Raw genomic sequence first — 16846 nt, 5'->3', positions numbered from 1 at the left:
AGACATGAAGGACGAGTGGGCACGCTTCGGGCCACCTGGCATGGTGGGAGCATCATGCCCTGAGCAACCCCAGGGAGGGAGAGGTCCCCAAAAGTGGGGAATCTTGAGACAGACCTGGGGCTGAAAGGATCGTTGGTCTTCAGCATTGAGACTTCCCTCGGCCACCTTTCAGGGCTGGGGTCTGTCTCAGTTATCCTCCCATATGCTTGTGGTCCCTTGAGAAAGTCACTCTGGGAAGCCCCACACTTATCGCAGGCCTACACCAGCTCCCAAATCCTCCTGGGGAGGCTCCTTAGATAAAAAGTAAAACATTCCTGAAGATGTTTAGATAAAGAGTGGTGTGAACGGGGCAGGAAAGGGCCTGGTCCTGATACTCCCTCTCCTGAGTCCTGTCCTGATAACAGACTGACTGGCTGGGCCTCCCGTCTCTCATCTCTAAAGTGAGGGTCTCTGCTGCAAGACAAGTGGGGGCTGACAGAACTGCCCACCTGGGACCCGACCAAATAGGGAGCTGTGGGAAGAGGAGCCTCAGCGTGGCCTTCCTGTGTCACCACGTTGGCCTTCGCATCCTAATGAAGTTAGAACTTCATCCGTTGGCACCCAAGGAGGCTGGTATGGAGAGCCAGACCTGAGATCTCAAGGTCCAGCAGGGAGGCTGGCCCCCCCACACCCGGGCAAATGTGACATGTTCTTCTGGATGTGTCTTCTTCATTCTTCTTTCTTCTCTCTCGCTCTTTTTAAAAATTATTTTATTTTTATTAATGGGGAATATTGGGGAACAGTGTGTTTTCCCAGGACTCATCAGCTCTAGGTCAAGTCGTTGTTTTCATTCTAGTTGTGGAGGGCGCAACTCACTGGCCGATGTGGGAATCGAACCAGCGATGCTGGTAAAATGAGCACTGTACTCTAACCAACTGAGCCAGCTGGCCATCCTCTCTCATGTCTTTTAAAAACAGCTTTATTAAGATAGAATTCATATACCATACAATTTACCCATTCAAGCTGTACAATTCAATGGTTTTTAGTATAGTCACAGAGTTGTGCAACCACCCCTACAATCAATTTTAGAAGATTTTTCACTTCAAAAAGAAACCCTATACCCACGAGCAGTCACTCCCGTACTTCCCTCCTCTCCCAGCCCCTGCCAACCAACAGTCTATTTTCTGTCTTGATACATTTGCCTCTTCTGGACATTTCATATAAATAGAGTCCTATAATATGTAGTTTTTGGTGACTGGCTTCTTTCATGTAACATAATTTTTTAAAGGTTCATCTATGGTGTAGTCTGTATTAGTACTTCATTCCTTTTTATGGCTGAATAATATTCCATCACAGACTACATTTTTAATTTAATCGATATTTTCTTTTTATCTTTTTTATTTTCTGTTTTTGTTTTTGTCTTTCGTAGACTGAATTTTGTTCACCCATTCATCAATTGATGGACATTAAGTTGTTTCTGTTTTGGGGCTATTGTGAACAATACTGCTATGAACATTTGTGTACAAGTTTTGGTGTGGAAATACATTTTCAATTCTTTTGATTATATGTATATCTAAGAGTGGAATTGCTGGGTCATATGGTAGCTGTATGTTTAACTTTTTAAGGGACTGCCAGACTGTTTTCCAAAGCAGCTGCACCATTTCACATTCCCACCAGCAGTGTATGAGGGTTCCAATTTTTCCACATCCTCGCCAACACTTGTTATTATCTCTCCTTTTGATTCTAGCCACCCTAGTGGGCATGAAGTACTGACTTATTTTCCTGACGCCAATGATGTGGAGCATCTTTTCATGGGCTTATTGGCCATTTGTGTATCTTCTTTGGAGAAATGTCAATTTAGATACTTTACCCATTTTTAAATTGGGTTATTCATCTTTTTATTACTGAGTTGTGAGAGTTCTTTCTGTATTCTAGAGAATGACCCTTACCAGGCATGATTTGCAAATACTGTCTCCGATTTTTACTTTCTTAATGGTATCGTTTGCAACACAAAAAGAGTTTTGAATTTTGATGCAGTCCAATTTATCTATTTTTTTCTTTTGTTCCTTATGCTTTTGGAATTATGTTTAAGAAGACTTTGCCTAACTCCAGAAGATTTACTCCTGTGTTTTCTCCTAAGAGTTTTCTAGTTTTAGCTCTTACAGTTCGGTTATGATCCATTTTGAGTTATTTGTTGAGTTATGAACACTTTAAGTAACAAGATCTGGCAGCGGGTTCAATATCTTCTTTAAATTTGGGGATGAGTGTACACACTGTTCTGAGATCTCTCCAACAACTGTAACGGATGAGACAGTTGCGTGACTTCTATGGGTGACAGTCCCAGCCATGCTAATACTGCTTACATTCACAATAGAAAACGCTAGTTTTCAGTTCAAGTTCACTTAAATAAAGCTGTACTCACCCTCCCAGGTTATGGTCCTCTCCAAATTCTATCCACAGACTTTAGGTTAAGAACTCCTTAACCTTAGAATATCTTGATAATACTGTATTGTATAATTAAAATTTGTTAAGAGAGTGGAATTTAAATGTTCTCACCAAAATAAATAATTAAAAGGAAATATGTGAAATTTAAAAAAAAAGAAAAAAGAACTCCTTACCTGAAGTCTAAAATTGGTGGCTAAAAGTCCTGCCCCAAGTCTCCATTTTTGAATAGTGTTGTGGGGGTTTGAACCCTCCCAAGACTGGCTTCAGGGCTGTTTTGCTGCCACCCCCAGCCCAACCCACTGCTTTCTGCTTGGCTCCGGTTTGGGGAAGCTATTCCTTATCTAGCAGAGTTTTCTAAGGAGCCATCTAACAATTAATACTAAAACTAAAAAATAGCGGCAGCGAGAATTATAAACACTACGAGTACAATCAGGGCATCTGTGCATGTTCTTCCTGCTTGTCCATCAGCCTCCTAAGTCTCTGGGGAGGCACATGGCTGCATAGCTGTGTCTGACACCTGCCGGCTCTTCTCCTTGCCAGCTGCCTGGTTTAGGCAGATTACTTCGCTTCTAGGAGCCTCAGTTTCCTTTACTACAAGGTGTGGATGAGCCGGTCATAACTGTTCACCTGATGGGATTATTGGGAGGATTAAAAGAGCTCTAGCTGAGAGCAGAACCAGGCAGTTACACCCTTAAGATATTAGTTATTATCATTAAGCCTTTCACAAGAGAGGGAAGGTGCTAATTCCTTTACCTGCATATTCTTTCCTTTGTTTTGCACCAGCTTAACGTCTAATTATTTGTATCATTCTGGATTCTCTGCATTGTAACAGAAACTCAAGTTGCTCAATTTTCAAAGACCAGATTTCAGGCCTGACTTACTTACGGGGTGTAGGCAGTGGAGAGAGCTCAAAAGATCCTATCAGGACTCAACCGTCCTTTTTCCAGACTGGGATGGAGGGTAAGAAGGGCTCCCCAGAGGAGGGCCCAGACTGGGGTGGGCAAATAATGCCCTGCTCTCAGGTGCCCACACTGTACAGAGCCTTAGTGCCAGCACATCCTCCAGTCTTTAGCACCTGGCTTGCCTGCCTGCCCTGGGGTCTCCAGGCTTTCCTGGTCCTTAGGTTCTGATTTCTGAAAGAAGGACTTCCTTGAGAGCTCCAGGAAAAGTTCCTGAAAGGGCCTTGATTGGCCTGGCTAAGTCATGTTCTCATGCCGGAGCCTATCACTGCAGCCAGAGGGCTGGGAGTTCTGATTGGCCAGGCCTGGGGCATGTGCTGGTCAGGGAGGGTAAGGCCTAAGCCAACCACCTAGAGGAGGATGGGGGTGGGGTGGGGGAGGCTTCTTCTAGGGAGATGCTGGGCTGGCAAAACCAAGTCTCCCCCACTCCCTGCCCCAATTCTAGGGCATATTTCACATCTTGGTCACACCTCTTTATTCCAAGAACCCTGCCCTCACAGAGATTGGCTTCTGCTCTGTGCACCTACAGCAGCCTGTATTCCCTATCATTCATATCTCAACAAATATTTAATATGCACCAGGCCCAGGAGGAACCCCAATAATCACAGGTTGGAAGGAGAGGGTGGAGGCTGCAAAGGGGACAGAGGGGGAGTGGTCTGTGGGGTAGGACAAGAATGAGGCGTTCAGGTCCCATGGAAGCGAAGGAGTTTCCAGGAGGAGTGATGGACACAGGTGCTGCTGAGAAGCTCAGTGAAACCAAGAATGACTGCTGGTTTGGGCAACAGGGAGGTTGTGGGTGACCTTAGCAAGAGCTGAGAGTGGGGTCACCGTCCTGCTGGGGTGGAGTGAGGAGAAGCTCGGGAGGGAGGAGTGGAGAAGGCATCTTTGGAGTTTTTTGGGGGGAGGGTAGAGACGTGGGGAAGAGGAGGAAGGGCACTCAGGAGCTAGGGAGAGTTTTCCCCCCTTTTGGAAAATGCTGACCCAGGGAAAGGGGCTGATGGGGCAGGATCGCATAAAGGGGAAGGCAGCAGGAGGAGGGTGGCTGAGATCAAGATCAGGAGGGGAGAGCCCGGGGGGAGGTGGCTGCCAGGCAGGGAGATGTGTCAGTTTGGGTACTGGAAGATGACAGAGATCCTATCTGATAGCTTCAGTTTTTCTCCACTGAAGGAGTGAGGTTGGTGGCTGGGAGTGAGGGCAGAAGGGACTGTGGGAGGTGTAAGGAGGGGAGAAAATTTGTAAAATCTTAGGTCTCAGAGAGTGGGAGAGTGTCACTGAAAAACATGGTAGGGCTGCTGATTCTATGGAGTGCCAGTTTGAAGTCTGAGATCACAAATTCCCAATCAGAAGGGTTGTGTGTGGACCACCCCCCTTCCAAACAATAGCAGGGACAGGAAGGGGGGTGGTTTCCTTCAGGTTGGAGGGTTCCCTGTGATAGAAGGAGCCAGGAGCTGGGGAGGTGGACTCTAAAAATCCACCAGCCCAGGAGGTAGGTACTATTATTATCTATTTTACTGATGAGGAAGTTGTGAGGTTCAAGGCCAATACAGTGTCCACTGACCTTGGGGTCAAACTAAAACAGGGCCTGGCACATGTTAGATGTTAATAAATATTTGTTGAAAAAGGGAATGGTTATGCTGTACACCTGAAACTAATATGACTGTCAACTGTAATTGAAAAAAAAAAAGAATGGGTGGACATTCCAGTGATACACCCATAGTAGTAACCCAGACAGGAAGTAGCTCCAACCTTGGGGTTTAGTGGATGGCGCTGGTGACTGTGTGTGTGGTGCCATGCCTGCTGCCATAATAAATGACTCAGTATTACCTTTGTGCCCTTGTAGGCTAATCTTTCCAGAGTCTGGTGGTAGAACTTCCTTCGTATAGACACCAAGCGGGCAGGGCATCATGCTCTTAACCTCATTCCTTAAGCTCAGTGCTCACCTCCAGATGAGTCGGGGCCCTCAGCCAGGTGGCCCAGTCCCCCCACCCATGCCACCTGATTTCTACCTCTTGGCTTTGTTATCTACACCCTGCCGAGGCTGGCTGGTGGGGAGTATGCCAGGGGCACACACCTGCACTGCCTGGGGCTCTCCAAAGGGAGTGCTCTACCTTTAAGGGGAGTCCAGGAACTTGAACCCTAAACTTGGTGGGGGCAGGGCTCCTCCACAGGGAGGGCTCCCAGCCCTTTTTCTTAAAGGCCATCTAAGCAGAAATGAACGTGATCACTTCATTGAAGTTAATAATAATGGTTTATGCTGCAGAAAACGTGGAAGAGAATACTCTGCTTATTTATTCAGGCTTTAAAACCATAAAACTCCAGATTTTTCCCTGTAGCTATTTATAACCTGAGCTGGTGTAAACTGTCCCCATATTAAGCTCAGGTTTGAAGTAACTTAAAAGAAAAATAGGCATCCTCTGCATTAAAAAAAAAATCATTTATAGACCTCTCGCCTCCTAATTACGTATGAACAGCCTGTGGTTTGGGGTGGGGGTGGGGCCGATACGGGGGATCTCCGGAGATCACATACTCCCCCAGCCCCCCACCCAGCTATAAAGCAGCCCCTGGGCCAGCCGGTGGTCACTCTCCAGGCCTGGGATGTCTCGGGCGAGCTAGGTCGTACTCTCCCTCGCCCGGTGCCCAGGGTGGAGTGGGGGAGGCAGGGCAGGCAGCAGATCCGGAAAAGTGGCTCTTGCCTCGGAGGAAGTTGACCCTCCTCTTCTACCAAGGGTTTGGGATGAAAATAGCTTCTTCCTCTTTACCCTTCCTGGCCCTTAGCCCATTTCTATAAGTCCCCCCAGTCAGTTCTGTAAGTGCTCTCCTCCCCGGGGGCAATTCGGCCCCTTCACTGATCTCTAAGCGGCCATCAGGATGGCAGGGACCCCGAGCCCCGGACTCTGCGTCCGGGCAGCGGCTTCTCGGGACCCTCTCGTCCAGCCTCGGCATATGCGGCGCGCCCCGCAACTCGGGCAATTGCAGTGACTTCCAACCTTCCCCCACCCAATTAGCAGAAAGCTCCACAAACCGCGCGAGCTCCCAGTGTTCCTTCCCCTCCAGGGGAGACTGTCACCTGGGAACCCTGTCCCCTGTACCTGGGCTCCGCGGGCCCTGGCACGCCCCCAAGTCCCTTGGGGAAGGTGGGGGCGCAATTAGTTTCTTTCAATTAGTTTCCCCTCTTTGTATAAACCCATTCAAACTGTGGGATGTAATCCTCCGCGCGAGGAGGAAAGTAGTCCCGACCTCGCATTCAATTTCTGTTTTCGTGTCGCGCATATTTTACTTTTTGAAGCCGGTGGGACGCTCAGTGGGGCCCTTTGGGGAATGTGGGGGCCGAGTACACGGGGGTGAGCGCAGGTGAGGGGGTGGGAGTCGCGACAGGAGGGGGCGGGGAGGGCAGCTAACTCCTCGCTAGTGCCTAGAGAGATGGATCATGGGGCGTAGAGAGATTGCAAACCTCAAACCACGTACAGTGGGCGATACGCGTCAACCGAACCTCACCAACGGAAGCCCGGAGCCCCCCCACCCCTCTCTCCCGCCCCATCTCTTGGATAGACGGGTGCCCCGAGCCAACCGGACTACCGCTCACCGTCCAAATCCCGCAACAGCCAATGGGAGTGCGCGAAGAGCGGAGCCGCTCCTCGCTGGGTTGGGCTGCGCGCGGCTTCCCTCCGCGGGCCCAGGCCCCGCCCCCTCCCGCCCGCCCGCTGCTCTCCGAGTAGTTAGTGCCAGTGAAGTGCGGGCGGCGATGAGAGCGAAAGTTGCGCTCGGCTCGGCGCTGGGGGCTTGAAGCAGCTCTGCGCTCCGCCCGCTAGGGCCGCCCCCAACCCCAACTCGCGCCCGCCGCCCTCGCCCGGCCCCGCGCCGGCCCGCATCCCCCAGTCCCGGCGCCCCCTCCTCAGGAGCCGCGCGTCCCGGTCACTTTCGCCCGGCCCCGGCCCCCGCCGATGCCGGCCATGGTGGAGAAGGGCCCCGAGGTGTCAGGGAAGCGGAGAGGGAGGAACAACGCGGCCAGCGCGGCCGCCTCGTCCGCCGCCTCAGCCGCCTCCTCCTCGGCCGCCGCCTCGTCCACCGCCTCGGCCGCCTCCTCCTCGGCCGCCTCCGCATCGGCCGCCTCCTCCTCCGCGGCCGCCTCGGCTGCCTCGGCCGCCGCCGCCCCCAATAATGGGCAGAATAAAAGTTTGGCGGCGGCGGCGCCCAATGGCAACAGCAGCAGCAACTCCTGGGAGGAAGGCAGCTCGGGCTCGTCCAGCGACGAGGAGCACGGTAGGTGGCTGCCGCCCCGCGCCGCCCGCGCTTGCCCACCCGCACCCGCTGACCGCGGTGCTCTGCTTCCCCGCAGGTGGCGGCGGCATGCGGGTCGGACCCCAGTACCAGGCGGTGGTGCCCGACTTCGATCCCGGTGAGTAGCGCCCCGGGCCGGCCGGCGGCCCGAGGGGGCGGGAGCCCTTGGACAACTTTCTTTTTGTGTGTTCGCCCTGCCGTCCGCGGGGAGAACAGCAGGGCTCGACGAGGAGGGACACACACACACACACACACACACACACACCCCGCGCCTCTGCACACCGGGAAGGCCCAGCCGGCCCCCGGGCCCCCGGGCACTGAAGGTGGCGTCCGGTCGGCCACCCCTGGCCCGGGGCACCGGCGGTCCCCGGTCGGGACCGGCTGCGCCTCTGCCAGGGGTCGGGGTGGCAGTGACGGAGAGTTAGCATCCCGCGAGCGCCCGACTCGGGGCGCCTGCAGATATCCACTCACCCTCTAGCAAATGCTGCCCCAGGGCCTTTCCTCCTGCCGGCCCGCGGGGCTCCGCGCGCCCCGACTCTTCTCCCAGCCCGAGGGCCACTGGAACGACGACCTCTCCAAATCAGCTCGTGAAGAAGTGGCTTCTCAGAGGGCGCCTGCCGGGGGAAAGAGTCTGGCCTGCGGCAGTTTTAGGACCTACTTGTAAATGTGTGTCCTCCCCCCCCCTTTTTTTGAAGGAAGGGGTTATGAAAGAATAGAACCTGCGGAAGCTTTAGCCTAACAGATTTCCACCCCCAAAGAAATCCCTACACCCTAGAATGGAACATTTACTTCCCTCGCTGCTGTTCAGTGTGGAAGCAAATTTAAAGTGGTACCAGAAAAAATCCAATCAGACAAAGGAATTTGTTAGATTTTAATGCATGAGATTCTAGCCCGTCTCTATGAGGCAGTCTTTAAAGATTGCTGGCATACAGAATTTTTGAAAGGACATGTTTTTTTTTTTCTTCTTTTTTTTTTTCAGAAATAAAATTCCAAAGAGAATCTGGCAGCACTAGAGTTAACAGTCCTCCCAGTTGGAGGGCTTTAGAGCTGGAGGTTCTCTATGTAGGTTATACCGCCAGTTTATTTGAGAAAATAAATGCATAAATGCTTTTCTTTGGAAACAACACTACAGAAAATTGCACGGATCTAGTCCTTGAAAAAGGTGATTGTTCTTAAGCTGTTATTGAGGTACTAAACTCTGGGTGTTCTTTGAAGTGAAAATAACAAGGATCCCAGAGTGAGCTTTTGGGTGCTTGGGAAATAAATGACCTTTCCCATATTTGCCTTCTAAATTTTGGTCCGTGGATTTAAATCTCTTAAATTTAGGTAGTCTAACACCCAGGTTTGTATTCCTTTTAAACTCACGTTAGTCTTTTTGCTAATTTACCCTTCCCCCACGTCTTCCTTTTTTGGTAGTCACTTCTCGTTTATAAGTGACAGGAGAGGACTAGGAGACCAGGCTTTTTCTCTTCTGTACTTGCCTTCTCTTGGTTGGCCACCAGGGGAAGCATACTGTTTTTTGGTTACAGTTGACCCTATCTTCATTTTGTAGGTCAAGTCCATCTTTGTTTCAATGCACAGAACATAAAGCTTGTCACCAAGTTTCCCCCACATGTTTTAAAAAATCAACTTGCACAAGTCTTAGTTTTAGTAAGTTGGTCAGTTTTTGTTACATTTTGTTTATGTTAGTTTAGAAAGCTTTATTTAGTACGTTGGGTGTGACTAAGGAAAAGAGCATATTTGATGGCAACCACAGGAATTAGATTTCTGGCATTCCTTTAAATAGTGATGTCTAGCTCTGCACAGTTAGTGATGAACCTGAGGTCTTTGGAGTTCTCTTTGAAACAGCAATAGGATCGTATTTTGAGCTGTCCTTGCATTTTTTAAAAAATTATTTTTTTTCAGTTACAGTTGACATTCAGTATTATTTGGTATTACTTTCAGGTATACAGCATAGTGATTAGACATTTATATAATTTATACAATGATCTCCCTATTAGTACCCACCTGGCACTCTATATAATTGTTGCAACATTATTGACTATGTTCCCTATGCTGTACTTTTACATCCTGGTGACTGTTTCGTAACTGCCAATTTGTACTTCTTAGTCCTTTCACCTTTTTCACCCAGCTCTTCAACCCCCCTCCCCTCTAGCAACCATCAGTTTGTTCTCTGTATCTATGAGTTTGTTTCTGTTTTGTTTAATTTTGTTCTTTAGATTCCACATATAAGTGAGACCATATGGCATTTGTCTTTCTCTGTCTTTTTTTCAATTAGCATAATATCTTCTAGGTCCATCCATGTTGTCGCAAATGGTAAGATTTCATTCTTTTTTATGACTGAGTAATATTCCATTGTATATATTACCACATCTTTATCCATTTGTCTGTTATTGACGGGCAGTTAGGTTGCTTCTGTATTTGGCTATTGTAAATAGTGCTGTAGTCAACATAGGGGTACCTATATATCTTTTTGAATTAGTGTTTTGGATTTCTTTGGATAAATACCCAGAGGTGGAATTCCTGGGTCATAAGGTAGTTTCTATTTTTAATTTTTCGAGGAACCTCCAAACTGTTTTCCATAGTGGCTGCACCAATTTACAATCTCACCAACAATGCACGAGGGTTCCCTTTTCTTTGCATCCTCACCAATACTTTTGTTTGTTGATTTATTGTTGAGAGCCATTCTGACAGGTGTGAGGTGATATCTCATTGTGGTTTTAATTTTCATTTCCCTGATTAGTGACGTTGAGCATCTTTTCATCTGTCTGTTGGCCATCTGTGTCCTCTTTGGAGAAATGTCTGTTCAAGATCCTTTGCCCATTTTTTAATTGGATTGTTAGCTTTTTTGGTGTTGAGTTGTGTGAGTTATTTTTATAGATTTTGGATATTAACCCCTTATTGGATGTATCATTGGTGAATATCTTCTCCCATTCAGTGGACTGTCTTTTCATTTTGTTGGTGGTTTCCTTTGCTGTGCAAAAACTTTTTAGTATGAGGTAGTCTCATTTGTTTATTTTTTCTTTTGTTTCCTTTGCTGGAGGAAATATAGCAGAAAAAATATTACTAAGAGCAATATCAGAGTTTACTGACTATGTTTTCTTCTAGGAGTTTTATGGTTTCAGATCTTACATTTAAGTCTTTAATCCATTTTGAGTTTATTCTTGTATGTGGTGTAAGAAGGTGGTCCAGTTTCATTTATTGCACGTATCTGTCCAGTTTTCTCAACACCATTTATTGAATAGACTATCTTTACCGCACTGTATATTCTTGCCTCCTTTGTCATAGATTAAATGACCATATAGGCGGGGGTTTATTTCTGGGCTCTCTGTTCTGTTCTATTGATCTGTGTGTCTGTTTTTATGCCAGTACCATACCGTTTTGGTTACTATAGCCTTGTAGTGTAGTTTGATATCAGGTACTGTGATACCTCCAACTTTGTTCTTTCTCAAGATTGCTGTGGGTATTCATGGTCTTTTGTGGTTCTGAATAAATATTAAGGTTATTTGTTCTAGATCTTTGAAAACCGTCGTTGGTATTTTGCTAGGGATTACATTGAATCTATAGATTGCTTTGGGAAGTATGGACATTTTAATGATGTTAATTGTTCCTATCCATGAGCATGGTATATGCTTCTATTTATTTGTGTTTTTAATATTTTTTCTTCAGTGTCTTACAGTTTTCTGAGCATATGGACTTTATTATGTTGAGGTATGTTCCCTCTATTCCCACTTTGCTGAGAGTTTTTTATCATAAATGGATGCTAGATTTTATCAAACAATTTTTTGCATCTATTGATATGATCATATGATTTTTATCTTTCATTTTGTTTATGTGATGAATCATGTTCATTGATGTGCGGGTACTGAACCAACCTTGCATCCCAGGAGTAAATCCCATTTTGTCCTTGCATTTTTGATGGAATAGGTAAGAGCATAAATTTGTTAGAGACCTGACATTCCAAATGTAAAACATTGTAAATCTTCTGCGTAGTCTTACTGTCAGTTGATTCGGTCTTGGTACTACCATTTCCAAATTTCCTATTTTGTATTTGTTTTAATCTAGGAAAGTCATTTAACTGGAGAAATAATTTCAGACGCTGTTTGGCCAGTCTGAAAAGTGGGACCCATACCTAGATATGGCTGAAAATTGTGGGACTTTACTGTTTGCTAGTGATTTTTTTATTTTTAGGTGTGTTCTCATATAACTTAAAATATAAGGGAAGATAAGAATTCCATTTGGAATAGAAATGGTCACCATGTTCATTGCATGGCAAAAAGAAATCTTTTTAGGTCCTTCGACTTAAAACGAGTTCTTTCCCTTAGTGCGAGTTAGGAATGGTGTGGATTGAGATTGTGATTGTTACTACCTTTTCTTTCTCCCTGCCTGAGTTTTGAATGCCTTTCCTCCTTCTTTTATTTCTTTATTTTTACCGGAATTTGAACAGAAAGGTGAATATGAAACTCATTAGAAAGCCTTTTGCCGCCCCCTCCCCCCCCCCTTGTAAAGAAGAAGTGGGGTTTAATTTTTCTTTAAGTCAGATTTTGTTTATCCACAGTATCCCAACTTGACCCTGTTTAGCTTTAAAAGCAAATGGTTGAAACTAGGACCAGCTGATACTCCCTGTACAGTCTAAGGAAGCGTTATTGCTGTCATCCCTTGCCTCACACAGTGAGTGAGGTGGATACAGAGAGCTGTAGTCCTGAAATGCTGATTCAGTTCTTCTAATCTCATGAAGACCTAACTACCTCAGTGCACTACGGCATAGCTTGGTAATTAAAACACTGTGTCTGTTTACAACAATAAAAAAAGTTTTATCAATTAGACTGAAAAGCAGAGTTCCAGGATACAGCTCTGTACCTTTCACTTAGGCTTTGTTCTTACATGCTATCAGGCTGCCTTTCCATACTCAGTGCCATAGCATCTGCTGAGTTCTTATTAGTTTCTGTTGGAATTTGATCATCCTGGAATAGAGTAAGGGAGGACTGCTTATTCTGTCCTGCCTCTGGTTAGTTATTTTCTACACTTGCAAAGCATAATTTCTTTTGCAATGAGTCGTGTTTTCTGTACTAAAGTGTGAATGTCCCCAATAAGCATTCAAAGGCAGGTCTAGAGCCTGTATATTTGATCACTTGTTTGGTGTCTGCCTGTTCATTGTCATCTAGATAGAAGAGTGCAGTGACAGGATTTTAAGGTTGACTCAAGTTCTTTGTTTTCTGAAGCAAGTGTTTTTATGTCAGCTTTTGTCCTGAGTTGGTTTTCAGTATCACAGTTCACTAAGAGGAAATGTTAAGGGCAGATATTTTTGCGGTACTGGGCCTTTAAACATGCAGCCCATGTTTAGAACATCGAATCCAATCAATTTAATCAGATTGGAAAGTTGTGGTTGTCACTTCAGAGTTGACTTGTATTAATAAAGTGTGTTGTGCTTTAATGTGGAATAATTTTAGTGAACAGGGTGTCTTGACCTGCTTTTCATTTCTTTTTACTGGTGGTTCTAATGTACATCTTTGAACACATCATTTTCTATGCTTTAGTTTTGTAGATATCCTGAAATTCACAAGTTATGGTGAAAGGTTTGTGATTTAAACATACTTTGAGGCAATGTTTACCCAAATGAGAGGTCAAGATAACGATAAATCCTGTGAGTGATCAAATTCTTTAGTAGTGGGGAGAGAAACACCTAAAAGAGGCTGGTTGGCAGGATACTGCCTCTGGGACTGCCTCTGATACCGCCTCTGTTACAGCCCTGCCTCTGTGACTAAGAAGGTGATAGAAGGAGCCTCAGGTTCCTCAGTCATGAGTCAGGTTCCTTTCATCACTAATAGGCTATTATTATGTCAGTTATAGTCACCTTTCAAATTTCATGTTTCCTCCAGAAGCAATATAGAGCAGACTGAGAGCTTGGGCTGTGACAGTTGTGAAACCTGACTTCACATCCTGGCGGTGCCTCTTGCCAACTGTGTGTTGACCCTGGGCAAGGTACTTCGTTTTTGTCTTCATCTGTAACATAGAGGTAATAGAACTTCCTCAAGGAAAAGAATTAACTGAGCTAATACACGCAGAGTGAGTGGCACAGTGCCTGGCACATAGTGAGTGCTAATAAGTAAACATTTTCTGCTCTGCTTATCATTCATGGAACTTAAGTTGCCCAGTCGTGGTCCCTGCATTGCCTGCTTTCCTGCATAGGTAGGATTGGATTATAACAAAGCCATTGATTTGAATGCAAACCATACACAGGTATTTGAAGATGATTGCGTTTAAGTTACCTATACCTGCTGCAGTTTTGGTAAATAGTCTTTCCTGGAAGAGAGTACTAGTCCAAAAGATTTATATAGCAGAAGAGAACACTGAGGTCCAGCGCGAATAGGTAAAGTTGTGCAGATCAAGTTTCTAGATATACAAAAGAAACCTTGAGGGGCGGCCGATGGCTCACTTGGTTTGAGTGCGAGCTCTGGACGACAGGGTTGCTGGTTCGATTCCCACATGGGCCAGTGAGCTGCACCCTCCACTACTAGATTGGGGACGGCGAGCTGCTGCTGGGCGTCTGGATGGGCGGCGGGTGGCTCAGTTGGTTGGAGCGCGAGCTCTCAATGGCAGAGTTGCCGGTTCAGTTCCCACTATGGATGGTGGACTGTGCCCCCTGCAACTAGGGATTGAGGATGGTGGCTGGAACTTGGAGCTGAGCTGCGCCTCCACAGCTGGATTGAGGGACAACGACTTGGAGCTGATGGGCCCCAGAGAAGCACACTGTCCCCAATATTCCCCAATAAAATAGAAAGCAAGAAACCTTGAATCCATCCTGGGATGGGAAGTGGGGGCAGGACACATGAACGAGGTTCGGAGCTAGGGAGTCTTCAAACTTGCCAGTTCTTGTCCTTACGAGTTAGTGCCTTTGAGGCGGGGTGCTCCACAATCTTCCCTCCGTGGGTGAGGACTGATTAAAGGGGTAGCTGGTTGCCGCTGACCAAAGCAGGGTTGTAAAAGCAATGTTAAAGGTCATTTGTACCGAAGAAACTTAGGCTCATTACTCTTACCCATTTTCCTTAGTAATTTAGTTTAAAAAGGTCTTTGGAGATGAAACATCAAAATTCTACCCATGTTACTGTATTCTTCCCCAGTTTATCAAACTTTTTATATTTTCCTCTCTGCCACATAGATTGTTATAATTAACTTATAGTTTAGCCCTCACATTCTTCTAAGCCTTTCTTCAGAGGTTCCATGCATAATTTGAAAGAAATAAGGCTTCTATTTATCCTTACTCTAATGGAAAACAGTGATCTTTGCTAAGGAGTATAAGTTAGTATTTACATTCAAAGCAGAGAACTGGAAATGACCTTCTGGTAGTGGGACTCTGGCAGCACAGTAAAAGTCTGAAAAAGGTAGGAATTGGGCATTGAAATGTTGATTTGACTGGTTAATTTCTACAGCTTTAAATAGCAAATGTGGAAAGTATTTGTGATCCTAGAAATGATGGGGGTATAGTTACAATATAACATTTTTTTTCTGTTTTGTGTTCTGGAAGTTTCATTAATACACATATCCAACCTCTGTTTCTGTTGTTCATGGTTTCTGTTGTTGATTTTTTTAAATGCAGTATGTTAAAGTTGGTGTAAGGTGGCAAAAAATGTTTTGCTGAAATGTTTGAGAGAAATAAATATTTTAAAATAACATTAAAATGTCACTTAAATGAAATGTTACCAATAGCCCTAAAACTCCTATTTTTTCCCAAATTAGTCAAATTCTTTAAAGATGTGGATCTTAGTAAAAATTGCACACTAGACTTAATTTGAAATTTCTGGATTTTTCTTCCCTGAAAGTAATGAGAGAGAAAATTATAATGGCCATCTGATCCAACCTCCCTCTGTTCTAGATGAGGGAAGGAAGGCCTGTAAACATAAAGTGACTTGTACGTGTCTGCCTTTCAATACCTAATCATTAAAAGTACCTCAAGGTTGACTTGAAGCCATCCGAGGCCAAACTTCAACTTTTATTGTTTTCGATGTTTCAGAGGCTGTTACTGGGTGCAATAATTGGGAACAGTAATATGTGTTCATAATTTTAGAACCAGAAGTAAGAGTTAAACTTTCAAAAATTGAAGTGATTAGGTAGTTACTGTACATAGTTTGAATGTCTTTGCAAATTACCATAAGGTAGGATAGAATTGTAAAGATAGGTTTGTTTTAAAACATCAAATAGAACAGAAACTAACACAGTTATGTGCCCACAAATACTGCTAATATTAGGCCAGATTTGCTTTAGGTGCAGCTGAAGGCTAATCGCTCTACTCCCTCCCTCCCTCATTTGAAGTTGATTTATGTTATCCTGTGATAGTTCATTTGCATCCTCTGAGATTCCTAAGTGTAAATGCCTGTGAAGAATGAAAAGGGGAGGAAAAGGTAAGGTGGCCAAAGCCTTCAGAATAAATGTAGGTGTGACACTTAGGAAGGAAAACAGGAGGAAGATTGACGTGGACCCAGGAGCCTAAGACTGCAGTGCAGCTTGGAGAACAGCTCTGCCAGAGCCAAGGTTGTTAAGGCCCTGCTCTAGAAGCCTGCTGTGTTCAGTTTGGCCTGGCCTTGGTGTGCATGCAGCCCTGGATCCCAGAGCTGCCTTGGGTGGGCGGGCGGGGCTGCTGGGTCTGTCAGCTAATTACCCTTCTCCTCTCAGCACCCTCCTCCCCCAAAGGGAGGTCTGAGTGGCCCACGCTCCAGACCCTCAGACTCCCATGCATGTCATTGTACTTCAGTACATACTTATGTATGGTAAACAGTATGTGTTGTCATTGTCAGTCTTTTGTTGTAAATGGAATTAATTGTGCATATAAATAATTTGCACCACTTATTTTTATGCTTTGATGCTTTCCAAACAAGTACATTCCCACTAACAAGGCATACGAGTTCCTTTTCTTCACCCAGGCTTCACTATGGTGCTAGATTTATTAACTTTCAGTGCCACCTTTTGTGGTTTATGTTGACATTTTTCTAATTACTGGTAAGGTTAAGTGTCTTTTATGTTTTTTTGGCTACTCGGGTTCTGCTTGTGAATATATCTTTTGCTGTTTTTTTGATAGGGTGTTGGTCTTTTTCTTATTGATTGGTGTGAGTTCTTTATATATTTGGGTGCTAATCCTTTGTTATGGTGACATACAGAGTTTTTGTTTTCTCTTTAGTATGGGGGGGGTT

At 45.5% G+C, this 16846-nt stretch overlaps 1 protein-coding gene across 1 annotated transcript in view; it reads left to right on the top strand.

The window, feature by feature from the left end:
* The first annotated feature begins 7086 nt into the window (after window positions 1-7086).
* The window catches only part of RCOR1 (REST corepressor 1), a 118741-nt gene continuing 108981 nt past the window's right edge, over window positions 7087-16846 (top strand). Inside the window, exons 1-2 of the mRNA XM_033107782.1 lie at window positions 7087-7643; window positions 7720-7779. Coding sequence (XP_032963673.1) covers window positions 7325-7643; window positions 7720-7779 — 379 coding nt within the window. The 5' untranslated portion in view covers window positions 7087-7324. The remainder of the gene's footprint in view (window positions 7644-7719; window positions 7780-16846) is intronic.

This window comes from Rhinolophus ferrumequinum, chromosome 6 (genome assembly GCF_004115265.2).
Source record: "Rhinolophus ferrumequinum isolate MPI-CBG mRhiFer1 chromosome 6, mRhiFer1_v1.p, whole genome shotgun sequence".
Classification (NCBI taxonomy): Eukaryota; Metazoa; Chordata; class Mammalia; order Chiroptera; family Rhinolophidae; genus Rhinolophus; species Rhinolophus ferrumequinum.
This window is presented reverse-complemented; position numbering and strand designations above follow the sequence as displayed.